The 19,457-nt window shown below is 45.0% G+C and overlaps 1 protein-coding gene across 1 annotated transcript in view; it reads right to left on the reverse strand.

Moving 5' to 3' along the window:
* MYO16 (myosin XVI) overlaps positions 1-19,457 on the reverse strand; it is a 545,578-nt gene that overhangs the window by 269,192 nt on the left and 256,929 nt on the right. The window contains exons 14-15 of the mRNA XM_090022346.1: positions 13,786-13,891; positions 59-176 (exon numbers count right to left, since the gene is read on the reverse strand). Coding sequence (XP_089878472.1) covers positions 59-176; positions 13,786-13,891 — 224 coding nt within the window. The remainder of the gene's footprint in view (positions 1-58; positions 177-13,785; positions 13,892-19,457) is intronic.

Genomic DNA, 19,457 nt, shown 5'->3' on the forward strand with positions numbered 1-19,457 from the left:
GCTTGGTCTATAGACTCTAATGCAACAGAAGCAATCTTGCAATGTAAATGACACTTACCTCCAGCTAGTGTTTTTTTCTTCTCACAGAACTGCAGCTCAAAATATTTTATAAAACAGCTAGACAAATTATTCAGGGAAGTTTTAGCATGTCCAAAGCATTCCAAGATACAGTTTACCTGTAATTAAATAAAAAGGTGATATCAGTGATTCCCAAAGGATGTGAGGCAGCAAACCAGTGTGCCACAAGAGTGAGGGAAGTGTGCCATGCAATTCCTCTGTGTGAGGAGGTAATGCTCTGCTCCCCTGTCCGGCACCCTGCCCTGGGTACTGTAGCATCATCTGCAACTGGTCTGCGAGGGACTAATACCATTACTGTTTCCTTCCCCTGCCCTTCCCTGTCCTCAGCTATCCCCTGTGCTGGGAGTCCGTGGGAGTTCCCAGTAGCACTTTTGTTGTAAGCAGGTAGGTGGGCATGCACAGAGACAGAGCTGGGCTTTGCAGTCTGGTTTCCTCTATTCACTCCTCCCATGATCCCGGGCTGGCAGGAGTACCCATGGGAATGACTGGCAGTGCATGAAAGTCCTCAAGGGAAGCCTCAACATCAGGGGCTGCCCTTGATCCCTGAGGTACAGACCAGGGGTTGGCAAGGGGCAGACAGTAGAGCACAGCACAGCAGGGTGAGGTCCTATCCTGACAACCCTTAAGTGGCACCAGCTAGATCAGTGATTCTCAATTTTTTTTAACTTCAAGACTTCCCCCTCTCTCCTATCTTTTCTGAATTGAGATCTATAACAGTGGTTTTCAACTGAAGTGCTGTGAAATCCAGAAAAATTACAGAGGGGAGCCTTGAAGCTAAAAAGGCTGAGAACCATTGGTATAGGCTCATCATTGGTTTGCATCTCAGCATTAGTATACTTTCTTCTGGCAGGGAAATGAAATATATATTTGAAAAAAACAGAAAGATATATGTATGTGCATGTGCATACATCTTTTTGATTGAAGAGTAAAGTGTGCTGCCAATTTTAATTCAGAAAAAAGTGTGCCCCAGGTATCAAGTGTTTGGTAAACATTGGGCTGTAGGTACTAAAGAGACAATAAGCCAGGACATGAACAAGGTACAGCTTCAATAAGCTCAGTGGGAAATGTTGGGTGAACAAATACTTGAAAATCAGGCCCTCTCTTCAGGCACCCTAATATGAATTTAAGTTGTTACTATCACTTAAATTATTTGTTAATGTTGATAATGAAATGAAGATGGTGTCATAGGCCACTAAGATGCCCTGCTCCTTTAAAGAGCTGAAACTGCTAGGGGAAGAGCCCTAGCAGTGAGTTGGAAGCCCCACCTGCTGGTTACCAGGGCAGCCAGAATGAGCTAGTGGCCCACACCTGCCAGAGGTCAGCTGACTGGAAGGGGCAGGGCCTGGCTCATATATAAACCCCAGGGCTGGGACCAGGCAAGTCAGTTCCCTGTTGGCAGCCAGAGGTGAAGGACCTGCCAGTGCACATAATATGCTGCATCCAGGGTTAATGGGTCTCCGTAAACTCCACAGGTACCCTTGCTCACTAGAGACTTAGTGCTGGGATGAAGTTAGATGCTTTTAAAAGGGGCAGAGCACACCCTTGTCTTTTGTATTATGTTATAGCCCAGGGACTTGTGTTTTGTTTTTTGTTCCACAACACCGGTGGTTTGGATGGGCTATTAGGGGAAGGAGGAGGCCTCATAGGAGACCCACAGCAGTGTTGGGACCCCAGTGCCAGAGAGGGCACAGCATTTGGGGTGAGACGCTGAGCGATACAGGGCTGCGGAGAGCCCAGGGAGGACAAGGGGGGCAAATTGCAACAAGACCCAGACAGAACAATGTTGGTATCATCTGTGAGGCTTGGCGTGTGGTAAAGGGGTGTTTGGAGCCACACGTATAGCCCATAAGGCTAGAGTGCCCCGAAACACCTATCATAAAATGGGATCTATAAGGGGTCGAGAGCCCATGGGATCAGAGAGTCCAGCAAACTGTGTCCAAGAGGACTTAAAGGCAGCCTTCCTACTTTATATTTTCCATCAAAGACATGGTGGGCGAGAATTGAGAGTGCCCATTGGGCCAACTTGGCATGGTAAGGGGGTCTTGGGAAGATCATAGCCATCCTGCAGGACCCCGCCCCATGACCGATGGTTCAAAAGATAATGTCTTTTTTGACAGACTAGCAGAGTTAGGGAGACAAGGCACACCCTAGAAAGATGAAGTCAGAGATCTTGATTCTCTTCTACCTTAACCTATTTTACCACACCTACAATGCCTTTGGATAAGATTATTTGATAATATATAGTATTTCTGGGAGGCATCTTATTAATCCTTTAGTTAGTTTTATGCCAATTATGCATTAATTTAGACCTGCTGTATTAGTGTCACAAGGGGCATGGACAGCCTGTGTGTGGCACATAGGAGACTGGGAAGAGATCAGGCAGCACAGTGGTATATAGGTCAGGGAGCAGAAAACAGAGCATGAGAGCAGAGCAGCAGCCTGGTCAGAAAGCACAAAGCAGGGAACAGAAAGGAAAGGGGAAAGGGATCTGAATGGCTATGAGAGAGTGCAGGGATAATTTTTCAGATATCCAGGTTCTACGTGTATTGGTTTAGAGGAAAAAGCAGTTAGAACTTGTGGAAAGAGGTGATATCTTTTATTAGGACAACAAGATTTTTGGGGGCAAATGTCTTTAATTGCATGCTTCTGTACACAAAAAGTGTTGGAATAATTTGTGACATGCCTGCCAAAAAGTTTGTCCCCCACTAATTTAGCGCATCCCCACAGCTTCTCTAAAGAACAAGAGCAGGCCCATTCACCAAGGGGGGCTTGTGGAACATGCTATTTATGTCACCTCCTACCCCATATACGATCTCAACATTTGGACCTCAAGTAGTACCAAAACAGACCAGGTAGGCTAGCTATGGGATAGTTGGGACTGTCTTAGGCATAGGAATCTAGCAACTTTTTGGTCCTTTAGTATCAGTGTTGCAAAATGAAGGAGGGAGATGATTTTGATTACCAACTTCAGAGTTACTCATCATTTATACCATTTTAAGAGAGGAAAACCAAGTTCCTCATCTTTTTGGAATGTTTCTATATAAATGCACTTCTGTGATTCAACTTACCTGTCATCTTTTAAAAAATATATATTTGGAGATGAAAAACAAATTTCCAATTTCTCGTGTTCAAACAATCATTTCAGGAAATAATGGGAAAGGCAGCAAACTATCCATGTGCCCCTTCCAACACAGGAAAAAAAAAATCACACACCAAAAGCACATTTTCTCATTTGATTAAACGCAAATTTGTTGGACTTTTCATGAACTGGGATGACAACACACCATATAGTTTTCTTTTAAAGTAACCTCTTCGGTTCTAACTTGTGTAATCATTTATACCGTGGAAAACTCAGTGCCAAGTGCTATTCTGATAGGGAGCATTACACATCCATGTTTGAGACCTACAAATTACACTAGAGTATAAAGGGTTTATACACAACATGAATGTTTAATTCTACCTAAATTGAAGCAGTGTTTTTTTTTTTAGAGTGAAGCAAACCTCTGTGTCATGTACACCTGTGTCAAAGCCCGATCCTTAACTGCCTCTCCAGTGACAGGGAGGGGACAGCGAGCTGCTGGCAGGCAGAGTGGTCCCTGAGCTGCGGGTGGGGCTGGTGCTTCCCTCCACAGCAGTGGTGGTGCCACCCCTAGGTGGCACCTGCAGACACCCAGCTTGGGCAGTCCCAGGGGGCACTGCAGCTGCAGAGAGAAACACCGGGCCCCACACAGCTCAGGCAGGCAGGCAGGCAAGCAGGCTCCGGTGTGGAGGGGTTGGAGATCAGGCTCGGGGCTTTTTTTTTTCTTCCCTTCTGTGGAGCCTGCCTTCCTGGGCTGCTTGCACAGTCTGCCTGCACACCCCCTGAGCTGCACAGAGCCCAGTACTTCCCTCCATGGCTGTAAGGCAGAAAACTAAAATTCCTGAGAGGTGTTTTACTTTGCAGCATGTCATAGTCATTTAAGGCACATTACACCACCGAATGTGCTACAGCAGTTGGAATTAACGCGCAATACACCACCGTATGTGCAAACAGCAATGCCATTAAAGTGGTGCAAAAGGCATTTAACCTGCTTTAAACCAGCTCTAAAGTGTTGTTTACAAACACTCTAAGGCTATAGAAAAAATCAGGCTTCCAAAAATTAGAGTTTTAATTAGCTATTTCTCCAGCAGATGGCAGCACTAAATTGACTAATTCAGATCTGGCTTAACTTCAGTAGAAATGAAATAAAAATGCCTTAGATATGAGTGGTTGTGTTAACCAATTGTCTTGGTTTTAATAAAACTACACATGGTTGCAACAAGAATGGAGTTGGCCTACTGTGTTAGTAATATTTCCTAAAATGTAAACAATATAAATACTTCAGTTTATCCTTCTCTCACCATGTGCACTGAACTATTTGTTAAGAGCTTCCTAATTAATCTATAGTGGCTTCATGATGAACATGTACAGCAGTTTACCAAAGGTCAGCAAGCAAGTCAGTGGCTGAGTCAGGAATAGAACCTGAGTCTCCTCACTCCTCCTTTAGTTCCCTACCCATTGGATTATATTGTCTCACTATTACTCATAATTTATTAAAATATTTTCTTTTATTTATTCTTCAATTAATTTAGTTCTCCTTCCTCATTTTTTAATCTGAACTTTAGAAAAAGGCAGAAGTTAGAGAGGATTTGATCTGGAGTTTAAGATAATTACTGAATTCAAATGTGGATGTCAGATTTGTGGTAAAGCTATCCATCTATGTAGTAGCAGCACAAAGAGATACCATCTTTAGAACTGGTCTACTGCATTTAACATCACAGAATCAAAGAAAATTAGGGTTGGAAGGGACCTAAGCAGTAGCTCCATGCAAAGGAGCAAGTATTTGATTCAGATTTGGATTCGACTGATTCAGAGGATCAGTGATTTGATTCAGTGATTTAAGTCACTGTCCTTATTCGATTCAGCCAAATCAGATTCAGAGATCTGGTGCCGATTTGGTGATTAGGCCATAGATTATAATGGGGAATCACTAAAATACCTACAACTTTGTCATTTTCCTACCGGTTCAGATGAAAAGAGCAGGGATGGTAGCCCCTTCTGAGGGCATGAAGCCTGCCATATTTCAAGGAGATAGGTGCAGGGGTTTCTGTGGAAGTGCCCCTCAAACCGTTGAAAGCAAAACTCATATCACTTGTATGCGTTAAAAGGTGTAGCTTGTAGCATCATTGGTCTAAGGACATAGGTAGACAAGGTTCTTTGGGTAAATTTGATGTCTTTTATGAGACCAACTAAATAGTTGGAGAAATATATCTTAGCAAGGTTTTGAGTTTAAAAACCTTTCATCAGGCTGAGGAAGCATTGCAGTTGGTGTGTGTGCTTTTCCTGGATGGAATGAATAGTGAAGAAGCCAGAGGCTGGTATGCATGCAAGCCAGCCAGTCAGTGAAAATGTAAATTGAGGTGTCAGGGGTTGAGAATTAGTCTGGAAGTGGGGAGGATGGAGGGGGATCAGGTAAAAGTGGAGAAGTACCTGGGGAGTCAGATGTCTGGCAGGTTGTAGTGTGTCATATATCCAATATCTATATTGAGTCCATGAGTTTTTGTATCTAGGAGGTTGATGCAGTGCAGTTCATAGGCTTATCTGTGAAAAGTATTTTGTAAATTCAAACAAGCCTACTAACCTCATCACCAGAAGCAAACTTCCTACAGCCCAAAACACACCAAATGGATCCAGACCATGCAATAACAAGAAATGCAAAACTTGCCAACATATCTCCAATAATGGTGTGTAAAACGGGTTGCATTCCATTTGGATTTGGATTCAGCCTGAATCAGGGACAGTGATTCGATTAACTGATTCAGATCACTGTCCCCAGTCAATTCGGACAAATCCAAAGATTTGATGCTGATTCAGAGAATCAGCGATTCCGCCATAGACACAGCTTTCAATGTTTTTTTCTACATACCTCAAGGTACCAGGCATGGCTTGTGAATGTTATGATGCTGGGGCAGATAGAGCATCCCACAGAAGTGGGGGTGGGGAGGAAGGCATGTGCTCAGCAGTGAACCCGGAAGTGGATCAGAAGTACTTCTGGTCCACTTCTGGATCTACCGGGGAGTGTGCTGGGGGGCCACCTGGCTTGGCAATAGGCCATGGAGGGACCCCAGGTGCCCCCTCAGACCCAGGAGGCACCAGTTGCCAAGCCAGGAGGGCATAGGGGGGGCACGTATCCCTGCCCTTCTCAGCAGACTCAGAATTGGACTGGAAGTGCTTCTGGTCCACTTCCAGGTCTGCTGCTGAGTGCACTGGGGAGCCCCACACACTCCTGTGGGACACTGCATCTGCCCCACCATCACAGCATTCACAATCTGCCTTGTACCTTGAGGTATGTAGAAAAAACATTGAAAGCTGTGTCTATGTCTCAATCATTGAATCTTCCCAAAACAATTCGGAGGGTTCTAATTGGATTTGCAGAGATTAAAGGGTCTCCTGGTTTGATTTGGAATCAAAGATTCAGCCACCGAATCAGGCCAAATCTCTGAGGAATCCAATCGGGGAGCGAATCTTTGCACAGCCCTAATCTCCAGTACCCCCACAATTACTACATCCCACAACAGAACCATTACCATTCCTGGACCTTGCAGCTGCACCTCCATAAACATTATATATCTCATCCAGTGCACCAAATGCCCTGATAGGTAGGAGAGACCAAACAACAACTGAGCCAGAATTAATGCACACTGGAAATCTATTAAAGACAAGAATACCCAATTACCAGTGGGGGCACATTACTCACAAGAAAGCCACTCTCTCTCCAATCTCTCAGTCCTGATCCTGAAAGGGAATTTGCAAAACACTTTTCACAGACAAGCCTCTGAACGTCACTTCATCAACCTCCTAGATGCAAAATCTCATGGACTTCATATAGACATTGGATTTATGATGTACTATAACCTGCCTGACATCTGACTCCCCAGGTACCTCTCCACTTTTACCTGCTACATCCCCCTCCCCAGCCTCTCTCTCACTCCCTAATGCCTCAATTTACATTTTTACTGTCTGGCTTTCTTGCATGCATACCACCTTCTGGCTTCTTTACTATTCATTCCATCCAGGAAGAGCACACATAACAACTGCAGATGCTTCCTCAGCCTGAAGAAGGGGTTTTAAACCTGAAAGCTTGCTAAGATATATTTCTCCAATTATTCAGTTGGTCTAATAAAAGATATCAGATTGACCCAAAGAACCTTGTCTGCCTTGCATGTTAAGGCACAGCGGGATGAACGCAGCAGAGATGGTAGCCTGTAACAGGGGGCCCTCCCAGTGCCGGTTAGATCTTGGCCCGCCCACCTGTTTCTGGGCCAATTGCCCACCCCTCTTTCTTGTGCTATGCCTTGATGGAAAACTGATTCAGATGTTACTCAGGCAGGAGGTTACCCATTTAGGCCTCTGATGTCTAGGGGTGACATCCATTCCACAGCTCTGTACCCCCTCCATGCTGCAGCCCGTGCCTCTCAGTTTGCATCCTTCAGTTTGCATCTTTTACCCTGAGAATCCTGACCCTCCAACTCCCTCCTCTGAGTCCTGGCCCCAGCACAGACCAGTCGAGGGTAGCTCAGGTCAGATCTGAGCTGCCTGCCTGTTCTCACCCTCACAACTCCACTGCAACCAGGAAGCCTCAGGCCTCCCAAAGATGTTACAGATCTGGTCTTTCCCCAGCCAGGACTGTGCATGCATGTGGTGGCTGAAAGTTATTAGGTGCCCCCTACCTGCCTTTGATGAGGGAGGTTAGCAGTCCTGGCATTTCCTGAGGCTGCTGTACCACCAGCTGTCCCACCAGGCCTCCCTACCTTGGCAGGGTGCAGTTATAGGTCATGCCCAGGACCTGGGACCTCCTCCTTCCCCATAGCCCCAGCTCATACCTCCAAGTTCATCCTGTCATGGGAGCTCAGCAGTTGGATGTTCTTCCCCTGCTGGCTGGTGATGCAGTGAGTGCCACCTCCAGCTCTGAGAGCAGGGCATTAACTTGTTTTAAAACAAAAAGGAAATAGGTGCAGACAGAGTGAGGAGGCTAGCACTCACTCTGTCTACAGATGGAGATTGAGGAACCCCAGCAGTGGGAGATTCACCTTCAGGAACACCAGCTGCTCCACCAAACCAGGATCCAAGGAGGTATGGTGGGGTGTTACAACATCACCAGCAATACTGAAAACCCTCTCACTTGGAACACTGGTTGGTGGACAGGACAGGTGATTCCCAGACAACTGTGGCCAGATCGTGCCACACCTGGCTGTGGGTTGCCCAATAGGCCAAGGGGTTGCCATGCAGCGGCTCCATATCATCACTGAACTAGGTAGCCACTGAGGCCTCCATGCTACCTGCCTGATGGTGGGATCTGGTGCCTCTGTGTCCCAACATGGAAGCCATGCCCTTGGCCCACACTGGTAGCAGCTCTGGTGGAGGAGATTGGCTGGTGCTTGGAGTGCTGGCACAGAAAAATAGATCCCACTCTTCCATGTCCCCCTGACTCTGCCCTTCTGCCTCCCTGACTCTGTTCACCAGCACCTCCTTCCAGTGATTGAGGGTTTTGCTGCTGCAGATGCTCCCCTTCACCCTCGGGTCACACATGCCAGCCAGCATATGAGCTGTACTGGACCACAATGGATCCAGCTGTTTTTTGATACACTCCTTCAGCTGCTTCACCAGTGCCTGAACTTCTGGTGAAAGCGGCTTGCCCCAGCCAGGAACATTGATCCCCTGGAACTTCTCCATTTGATTCTCAAGCTCCTTCACTATGGGGTCACTTGGCTAAGGAGAGCATCAGCAGCACTGAGGCTCTCAGAAGGCTCAAGGCAAGGCTTGAGGACCATCAAGATCTGGGAGATGGTATCTCACTCTGTTTTGTTAAGGGGGCCACTGGTCCCAATTTCCCCGACCAAGGCCATCTCATAGATGGCCTTCTGTTGCTCAGCCAGACTTTTCCAACATCAGGTATGTGGAGTTCCACTGAGTCTCCACAACCTGTATGATTTTGTGCTGTGGGATGCTCAGCTCTGCCTGTTTGTACCGCAGCACCTTGCCTCCCTTGATGCTCCCGTGAAAGTAGCCTGCCACCTTCCTGCATTTTTAAATGAGCTGGCTGGTAGTGGTAGCGACGATGCCATCACTGGGAGTCCTGTCCCCCTCCAAGGCATCCCTAACTATGAGGTGGAACTTGTGTGCCACCCAGTGGATGCCAACACACCACCTTTACCGTATTGGCCCTGTTGTTGGTGACCATAACCCCATGGACCATAACCCCATCATCCTGCCCAACAAGCTACCCCTGCACCACGTGGTTCATGGCCACCATGATCTCCTTTGCCATGTGGGACTCATCCATCACCTCAGCTTGAAGAAGAGCCCACTGACACCCTGACTGATCACACCAGTGCCCTGTGAGGGAGTGGTAAGCATGATCTCCACCCTGGCTGCTCCAGATTTCCGAGGTGAAGTCTAAAGCTACCTGCGGCCCCACCTTGTGCAGCTCCTCCCTCAAGTATTCCCTGCCTGCCTCATATAGGGAGGATACCACTGTCCTGCTAAAGGTAGTGCATGCGGGCACTTGGTATGATGGGGCCATGAGCCACCTGAACCTTGAACACTCAACAAAAGAGAAGGGCTGGCCATTGAGAGCAAGCATCTCCCCAATGTCCTGGGTGACCTTGCTCACCTTGGGAGTAAACGCCACTTTGTCTCCACCTTTTTCCCACTGGTTCAGGGTGGCCTGCCTCTGCTTCCTGTGGACGGAGGCTTTGGAGCGAGAGGGGAATTTTGGGGGGGGCATACTCCTACTGATGCCAGGCTGAGGAGGAACAAGGGCAAGGGGGTGTTGCCTCCCGAGATGCAGCAGCATTGCTGTGGCGGTGAAATGTTTCATCCTTGCCCCAGCTGATCTGCTTTCAGCAGGTAGCATACCTGGGATCATCTGCCAACCCTAATGATCCCATACTACACTACCCATCTGCTTCTGGGTTCTGGGTGGGGTTCTTGCCTTATCGCCCTGCTCACCAGGCAGACAATAGGAGGAGCTGAGTCACCTGCCCCCACAACCTCCTCTGAAGTGCCTTCCAGAAGAGACCTGCCTCTAGGGGAATTTTGAGGGGTGTGCAACACAAACTCAGATTCCCCCTCCTTCCCCAGAATTTCCTTTGCTATGGCACTCAGCTCTGCTGCTTCCAGATCCAGCTCCTCTTCCGGCACTGAAAAACTCACACTGGAAACTGAAATTGGGGTGGAGACTGTCATGCTGCTGCTAGTGGTTATTGTTGGTGTTTTTGACGGCGGTGCAAGTGCAGATACTGCTCCCACCTCCTTGCTCCCACTAGCAGCAGACTTTTCTTTTGCTGCCAGGATAGATTTGTCTGGCGGGGGGGAGGGAAGGGAAGGGACTTGCAGCTCTCCCTCTGTCCCCTGTCCCTCCCCTGCCTGAAGATCTGGCACCTGCCTTTCCAGCACACTTCATAATGCTTAGTGTGCTGCAAAATGTATATGTGTCTGTAATATATGTTGTTCTTCCCTGCAGTGCACAGTGATGACACACTTTCAGGGAAAACACAGAAGGAGAGAGAGTAGCTAGCTAGGAGCTACCAAGATACTAGATAGCAAGCCAGAACCTTTCAGACACTGCTAGTCCAAGAGAGACAGCTCACAAGAGGCACAGATCACTTCACACACAGCCTTATATGTTGTTTCTACATCCTTCCTCCAGAACACTATGACTGGAAGAGAACTCAGGTAAAGATCATGGTCACTGGCCAGCTACAGATGTCAATATCAGAGCAGTCTTCCTCCCCCTCCCTCTTCTAGGTTTCTGTTTTCTGCATGTCTGCCTTCTGACAGAATATTTTCTGAATAAATTTGGAGGTTTCTGAATCAATTTGGACCTTTTAATAGGTCTCCTGATTTCATTCAGATTCGGGGATTCAGTTAGCGAATTGGGCTGAATCTCTTCTAAAGCTAATTGGCTACTGAAGCTTTTCACAGCCCTACTAACCAAGTCATCTAGTCCATCCCCCTGCTCAAAGCAGGACCATCTCCAACTAGATCATCCCAGCCAAGGCTTTATCTATCCAAGTCTTAGAATCCTTCAAGGAAGGAGATTCAATAAGCCCTCTGGGTAACCTGTTCCAATGCTTTATCATCCTTCCAGTGAGGAACCTTTTCTTAATATCTAACCTGAACTTCCCTTGCTGCAACTTGAAATAATTGCTCCTTATTCTGTCATCTGCCACTACTGAAATCAGTCTTGCTCCATCCTCTTTGTAACTGCCCTTCAAGTAGTTTAAGGCTGCTATTAAATCCCTCCTCAGTTTTCTCCCCTCCAGACTAAATAAACCCAGTTCCCTCAGCCTCTCCTCATAAATCAGGTGCCCCAGTCCTCTAACCATTTTTGTTACCCTCCACTGGACACTCTCCAATTTGTCCACATCCTTTCTGTAGTGGGGATGACATAATAATGAAATGAAGATGTGCTACTTGTAGACAAAAGTGTCAATACTTCATCAACTTAGAGAGCTTAAACCAAAATTGAAGTTCCCATGGTAAGCTTAACACACTTTCATTGCACTTGTATTAAAGTACATATTTTAAAAAAGTAGCATCAGTGATTCAGATTGCTTTGTACAATAATGTAAAGTAAGCATTGCTTTGGGAACTCTCCTATTTCAATTTTCATATTCTGACTAAAGTGAAGTGAAGCAAAGGCTTATTTCAATGTAATCAGACTTACTTTAAATAAAATGTAAATAGGAATACAGCTGTGTTTTCCAATATTCAAGCAGACGTCAGTCAGACTCTCAGTTCACTGTCAACATGTGCATACAAGATGCGCACTAACACATCTGGAGCCTTTCAACTCTCAATAATCACTGATTCATGCACTGTCTATTTAAATCAGCTGTACTTTGACAGCACTACTTTATCTAGAATGGAGAAACCTTTTATTTCAGGAAGAAAATAGAATGTTTTGAATAATGTCTTTTTCAAGTATTGGGGAAAAAAATCTTAAAAATTAACAGATCTCATTGTTCAATGGAAGGACAAGGGAAGCATCCCATGCACAAGGGAAGCTTGAGCTCTAAAACAAAGACAGTTTAAGCTTAGTTTAGAAGGGACTAAAGAGTTGGGGTTTTTTTAAAGCAGAAAATTCAGAATTCAAAAATGGCTATATTAAGTATTCCAACATTCTGCTCCACCCATGCGTGGAGATCAAGCATTAGATAGTTTAGTGCAAAAGGTGATTTTGAATGGGATTTAGAATGGTTATTATTGTTTGGGAATGTCATTCTGAACTACACTGCTAGTATGATTGCTATGGCAATTTAATGCATCAGTGAGTTGCAGTGTCCAGTCAAATGAGAACCTCCCCCCAATCCCTGAGTGTACTGTCATGGAGATAAATTCTGTATCCTAGACACACCGTCAGCTTCCTGACACACACTAGGAAGAATTTGGTTCAGATATGGAAAGGAGGTATGAAGCAAAGTTAAATTAATAAATTTTTGTCTGCATTATAAATGTGTTCCTTATTTTCAAAGAATGGGCCCTTATTTATCCTTATTTATTTTTTAGCAATTCCCTTTGGTATAATGGCAAAAACAAATTGGCTTAGAACATTTAATGATAATTGAGTTACACTGGTGTCTAAAAATAAAAAAATATGAATTTTTAAAAAGAAAATTCATGAGAAGTTTCTATTGGATGAGTAAAGCTATATTGATTTAGTTTAGTGGAGTTCTGACATATTGTCAAGATAATAACACTTAAATCATACTTTTGTAAATTAACACTTCAGTTAAAGCATGGTAATGATACTGCATATATCATCAATTTGCATCAAGTACCCTTAAACATCTTCCCACCTTCTCCCATATAATACTTTTCCTGATACTGTAGTAGTTGCTATACTTCGTTTCAATTGCCACACTGGACACCACCACAAAATAAAGAGTTACTTTAGTTACTGAAGGCAATTAGAATGGAGTAGAGTGGCAAGTATCTGACCTAATTCATAAAATCCAATTGTTTTGTTAATGAAATGTGCATTAAGTGAACATTCTCCACTGTACTAAAGCAAGTTGAGTAACAGATTCACCACCTTTGGTTAGCTTGTTGATTACTTTGTTTTCTTTTTAGTGGCTGAAACCTGTAGCATAACTGAGAGAAGGGGGTATCACCTGGGCACAACACGGCCACAACCACACCAGCAGCTGATTGTGTCACAGCAATAGGCAGTGCTGCCCTGGGCATCATGCAGCTACCCCACATGCAGAGCTCCCTGGCTATACCTTTGGTTGAAGCAGCTCTCTTTCTTCTAAGTTGCCAGTGCTTTAATTTGTACCACTCAGGTTGGCAACATGTCCTGCATTCAGATGCCTGGGTAAATGGTTTTGATAAATGGTTTTCAGATAATTGACACTCGACTGTATTTAATGAGAAGCATTGTGATGTTATGAAAGTCTTTCCATGAGTAGAGCAAGAAGGAAAATTAAAAGGACTAAAAAGCATGTCAGTTTAGTGTAGGTTTGATATACTTTCAATCCAGCCAGTCCCACAGTGACTTAAATAGCTTGGCGAAAAGTCCTATCTGAGCATCCCTAAAGAAAAATGTAAAATTAAAAAATGCCCCTGCTCATTCAAAGCATGTGTATGTGTCACATTCTAAGGCTGCTCAAAACACAACTTACATGTTTTATCTTTGAATCAAAGGTACACCTGCTGGAGCTGGATCTGCACGTTAGGTGCTTCACAATTTGTTTGCAGGCTTCAGTTTTCCCAGAACCACTTTCTCCACTGCAGGAAGATCAGGGGGGTTGGAGAGAGAGAGAGAGAGAGAGAGAAAATCCCACTGTTTAAACATCATGTCTGATATTTTATTCACAACCTCTGGTACCCCTAATTCCAGAAAAAGATCTGTTCATAATAATGGATGCTAATATGGATATTAAATAAGGATAATTATGCATGTTAAATCAAAATAAGCCAATATAAAAAGTGGCTTTTTACCAGCACCGACAGATAGAAACATGGCTTTCTCCTTGTCCCTCAGAACAGCACAATGCCAATCAAAAGCAAATGCTCTCAGCCCTTCTTTCGTGTCTCAATACCTTTATATTTTAGTAAGTCCAACAAAGTGGTCAAACCTACTCCAAGCTGTCTGAAACTAAATACAGATCATAATCTGTATCTGTTGCCTTTTAGTAAGCACTTCATAAGGTTTTCCACCAACCAGTGGGAATGGGGATAATGGGGACTACAGGTGATGTGTCTAAACCTGTTGAGATTTATTGAGATTTGAATAAAACTTCAACTGTTTGTGAAAACTGAAGTAAAAAAGGCATTAAACACTTCAGCTTTCTCTGAATCATTTGTAATACTTCAGTCTTATCTGAATTGTCTGTCAAATTTTTAAAAGGATACATGAAGGCCACTTAGAAGACTGAGACAATCTAAATCCCAACATTGCCATTTTTAGAAGAACCTGGCAGTCCCAAGCTTGCCATTTTGCAAAAAATACATACATACATTTGTTACTAGTTCAAAATACAGATCCTCTTTTTCACAGAGAAAAGCAATTAGGTTCAATGTTATGACCATACAGGTTATCAATCAGACTATGAACATTGGCTCTCCAGTCTTTTTAAATGGTGGAGGAAACTAGTGATTAGAAAGGTCTTCAGATGTTCTTTGAAGCCAAAGTCCAAGTCAAGTGAAGAAGAGTGGCATGTATTGACACTTCTGAGAATCAGACCCAGGTATCTTCCAAACTTTTCCCAAATCCTGTTTTAGGGTTTAATATCTGACAGCCAAATTTTCCCATGATAAAACAGATGTTTGAAAAAGCCCTAACATTAGAATGTGATAGTCTAATGGTTTTTATTTAGTTTTTTTTATTTAGTTTGCTTAACCCCACAGTTCATTTCCTTGTAGTGGTAAAGAATAACTTTCCAGCATCGTTGTTTTTTCTTTTTTTCCATCAAATCTTTGCTACAAATTGGAGAATTAGAACAAATGTTTGAGTGTAGCTAATACAAATTCTGGTTGTAACTTTCACTTTTTACAAAAGATCTATTAAAAGTCTCTAGGCCCATCTCAGAATTAACATAATGAAGACTTTCAAAGTATATAGATGTTTTACTTTTTGGGTCAAAACCTGATCAAAGAGTTACATCCTAAACTGTGTCCCAAAAGATGAACAAACCGAGGCTTCGATGAATTAACCAGCTGTTTCACTTCCATAAATGTATGAACAACAGGAAGCAGTGAGGGTAAGAAGGAATATTGGTCCTGGATTCTTTCTTGTCATGCAATAATCATGCCAGATATCAGTAAAGTAAAAGAAAGGAGTCTCTGTATTTCATTCTTTTTAGAAAATCATCCTTGGAAGGAGAGTAAGAGCGAGGACATGTAGATAGAGTAATGGAATATGGAAAAATTTACCCATATTTTACTCTGTAGCAAAGAGTAGACATATGACTAGCTCTCTTCAGCTTGTTGTCTATAATAGACACTACTATAGTGACTAACCACTACATAAGAATCATAAAAACATAAGAATTACCATTTACTGGGTCAGACCATTGGTCCATCTTGCCTAGTATCCTGTATCACATAGTGCCAGAGAGCAGATGCTGAAAAGGAGAGTAAACTGGGTATAACCAGGTTTTTTCCCCACTGTTCTTTTCTCACTTGTAGCCTCCAGCATTTAAGGTCTAGGAAGTTTTGATTCAGAGGCTGTATCCTTAACCCCCATGCTAACTAGCAACTGATGCCCTTTTCCTCTAAGAATCTGTCCAATCCATTTTTTAATGTGGCTAAACTCTCAGCTTCCACAACATCTGGTATCAACCAGTTTCACAGTTTAATCATACACTGTATGAAAAATAAATTCCTTTTGTTAGTTTTAAACTTACTCGTTGAATTTTGTGACCCCTAGTTCTTGTACTGTAAGAGACTGAAAATAATAGATCCCTACTTATTTTGCCCTTGCTGTTTAGTATTTTGTAAACCCTTATCATGTTCCCCCTCAATCATCTCTTTTTTAAACTGAATAGGCTTAGCCTCTTTAGTCTCTCTTCATATGGAAGCCCCTCCATACCACTAATCATCCTAGTTGCCCTTCTCTGTACCTTCTCTAGTTCCTCTATATCTTTTCTGAGGTGTGGGGGCCAGAGCTGGGCACAGTGTTCAATGTGTAGACACAGCATGGATTAATAAAGGAGCATAATGATACTTTCCAGTTTGTTTACATTTCTCCTCTTAATAATCCTTACCATTTGCTTTGCCTTTTGATGGCTGCTGAGGCCCCCACAGTAAGTGATGATACTTATATTCTTATGGTCGTATTGCTTTACTAATATCTGGTATGATTCTTGCATGAAAAGAAAGAATTCAGAACCAATATTCCTCACTTCTTCCTGCTGATTTATGGAAGTGAACGTACAATCGTATGAATGCTGACTTCTTTAGTGAACTGTTCACAATGACTCCCAGATCTTTTTCCTACATAGTGACAGCTGATGTAGAGCCCATCTTAGTGTAGGTATAATTTGGGTTATTTTGCCAATCTGCTTTGTGGTTACACATTACACTTAGACCATACTAAGGGCACTTAAAATGTGAGTGACCATTGCATTAACTTGTGCTAAGTGCCCACTAAGCATCTCAAAGATAAGCCCTTCAAATGAGCGTTAACTTTTGGCCATGCTACCTAGTCCATATTAGGGTAACTTTAGCAAATGAGTTATTATGTTAGTGTAACTTCAGTCCTTCAGCATCTGTGGATACACTGCTTACAATCCCCCCTTCCCACATCCCTTGCAAGCAGGGGTAGAGTCTAGGTGTCCTGGCTCCTGCTTGCTAGCCTTCTAGTGGGAAATCAGAGCTACACAGGCAAGAAATGGCATCAACTCTTAACGTGTAACTGCTCACAGCACCTTCTAACTTTAACATTGCTTAACTTTCTACAGATTTAGTATGGTCCAAGTGTAATGTGTATAACTTCATCCTTAATGTATGTAACGTCACACTTAAGTGGGAGGGTAGCCAACCTGCATTGGAGCAAATGGATAGACCGGAATGAAGGCAACTAGGATAGCAGACACAAAACCATCATCAGTTTGTGAGGAAGAGGAGTGGGATTTTTTTTTAATTAGGGAAAACCAGAATCCCTCCTAATCATCACCCCTCCATCAGACTATTTCTTGAATACTCCAGCACACATTATAACCTGCCTAACACCTGACTCTCCAGGTATCGCTCTACTATTTACAAGCTACATTCATTCCCCTGTTCCCCCACTCTTTCCCGTCTCTCACCCATTGACTACCACAATTTACATTTTCACTGGCTTTCTCACATGCATACCAGCCTCTGTTGTCTTTATTATTGCATCTAGGAAGAGCACAGATCAACTGCAGATGCTTCTTTAGCCTGACAAAGGGTACTTATACCTGAAAGCTCACAAAAAAGAATTTTTCCAAGTATCAGAGTTGGTCTAATAAAAGATATCGGATTTACCCAAATAACCAGTGGGTCCTTCTGTGCATGCACACAGTTTAAAAAGGGCCTGGCAATAGCAGAAGCCGCACTGTGGTCCTGGCTCCGGTACATGATGCACAGGTGAAAGCCCGTTGTACCCCCATGAGCCCAGGGACCCCTCAAGTGACCCCAGGACCCCTGACGAGCCCTGGCCTGCCTGCAGGTAAGCAGGGGCCTGTGGTGGGAGGGACATAGGCCAGCTGTGGGGAGGCAGCTGAGTGGAGCTGAGGAGGGGCAGGCCTCCCCCAGCTCCTACTTTGCCCAGCCCCCAAGGGAGCCACGTGACCAGAGCCTTGCAAACAGGACACACAAATTGGTACACTTCTGGGCCCAGCACATGAGTTTAGTGTGAGAGTTTGCACAGAAGAGTTTGCACAGAAGGGCCCAAGGCCCTGCCAGCGAGCCCCAAGGAAGGCAGTCCCATCAGTAGCTGGATTACCAGTGGCACGATGCAGATGGGCACATGCTGTACCCTGAGGGTCCCCTTTTAGTCTGTGGCCTCCCCCTCTGGCACCTCAGAGGCCTCCACCCAGATGGAACCCATGGTTCTAGGCTCCATGCAGACGGAGACTCTGGCTTTCAGCTGTGGGGGCTGCCTGGCACATTTCCAGGCTCATGGGACTGGGAGCATAGCCACCTCCCCTTGAGAGATTTTCTCCACTTTGGAGTCTCAGATAGAGGAGTTCCAAGCTGCAGTCCAGAAACTGTGTGCCATCAGGGATGGCGAGCAGGAGACAGACTCCTACTGCCAGTCCCTTCGCCCCCTGGAGGCAGAGAGTAGACCGAGGTCACCTTCCAGGATGAAGGAGGACAAGGGGAATCTCCCATACCGTCCAACCAGGGTGTTGGACCAAGGTGGTCAAGGGCCCTAAGGCCTGCCCACCACACCAAGGTCCCCTCCCCTCTGGGGCTTTGCAACAGGTATAAACCCCTTGCAGCCCCAGTAGAGTCTGCAGAGATACCAGCTCCTGCAGGCAAGAGAGGATCACCCATCCCTACTCTCCCTAAGACAAAATGCAGAGTGGTCATCATGGAAGACTCCCTCCTGAGGGGGCAATCTGCCGCCCCAACCCCTTAGTCTGGGAGGTCTCTTACTTCCTGGGGGCCTGCATTTGGGACATAGCAGAGAAGATCCCAAGGATTACCTGGCCTTCTGACCACTACCCTCTATGCTCCTTATCCATGTGGGCATGAACAACACGGCTCAGAGCAATCCCAGCCAGGTCACGAAAGACTGCAGGAATTAGGGGGTGGGGGGCACAGGTGGCCTTTTCCTTGCTCCTCCTGGTTGTGGGTCATGGGCTGAGGAGGGAGAGATGAATCAAGGTAGTCAACCAAAGACTGTGGTGCTGGTGTCACTGTGAAGGCTTCGGCTTCTATGATCACAGTCTGCTCCTTGGTGAGAGAGGCACTGGGCTGCTGGGAAGAGACAGCTTCCACCTCATTCCTCTGGGGAGGAGGCTTTTCTCAGCCAGACTATCTGACCTGCTCTACCAGGCTTTAAACTGAGCCTGCAAGGGGAAGGGGTGACTACCACCACTGCAAGCCCACTGGACAGCTTCTGTAAACCTAGCAGGCTAAGGCACTCAAAGGAACCCACCCCTACCCCAGCCCCAGAGTGACCTATAGGGAAGGCAAGGGTCCCCAATGAGACACTTACATGCCTGTACACCAGTGCCAGGAGCTTGGGGAACAAATAGGAGGAATTGGTCCTCCTGCTAAACAAAAAGGATTATGATCTCATAGGGGTAATGGAGACCTGGTGGGACTCTACCTACGACTGCTGGGTATACCTTGTACAGGAGAGATCATGCACACA

The sequence above is a fragment of the Crocodylus siamensis genome, chromosome 1 (genome assembly GCF_052110815.1).
Source record: "Crocodylus siamensis isolate JL-2025a chromosome 1, ASM5211081v1, whole genome shotgun sequence".
In the NCBI taxonomy this organism is placed as follows: Eukaryota; Metazoa; Chordata; order Crocodylia; family Crocodylidae; genus Crocodylus; species Crocodylus siamensis.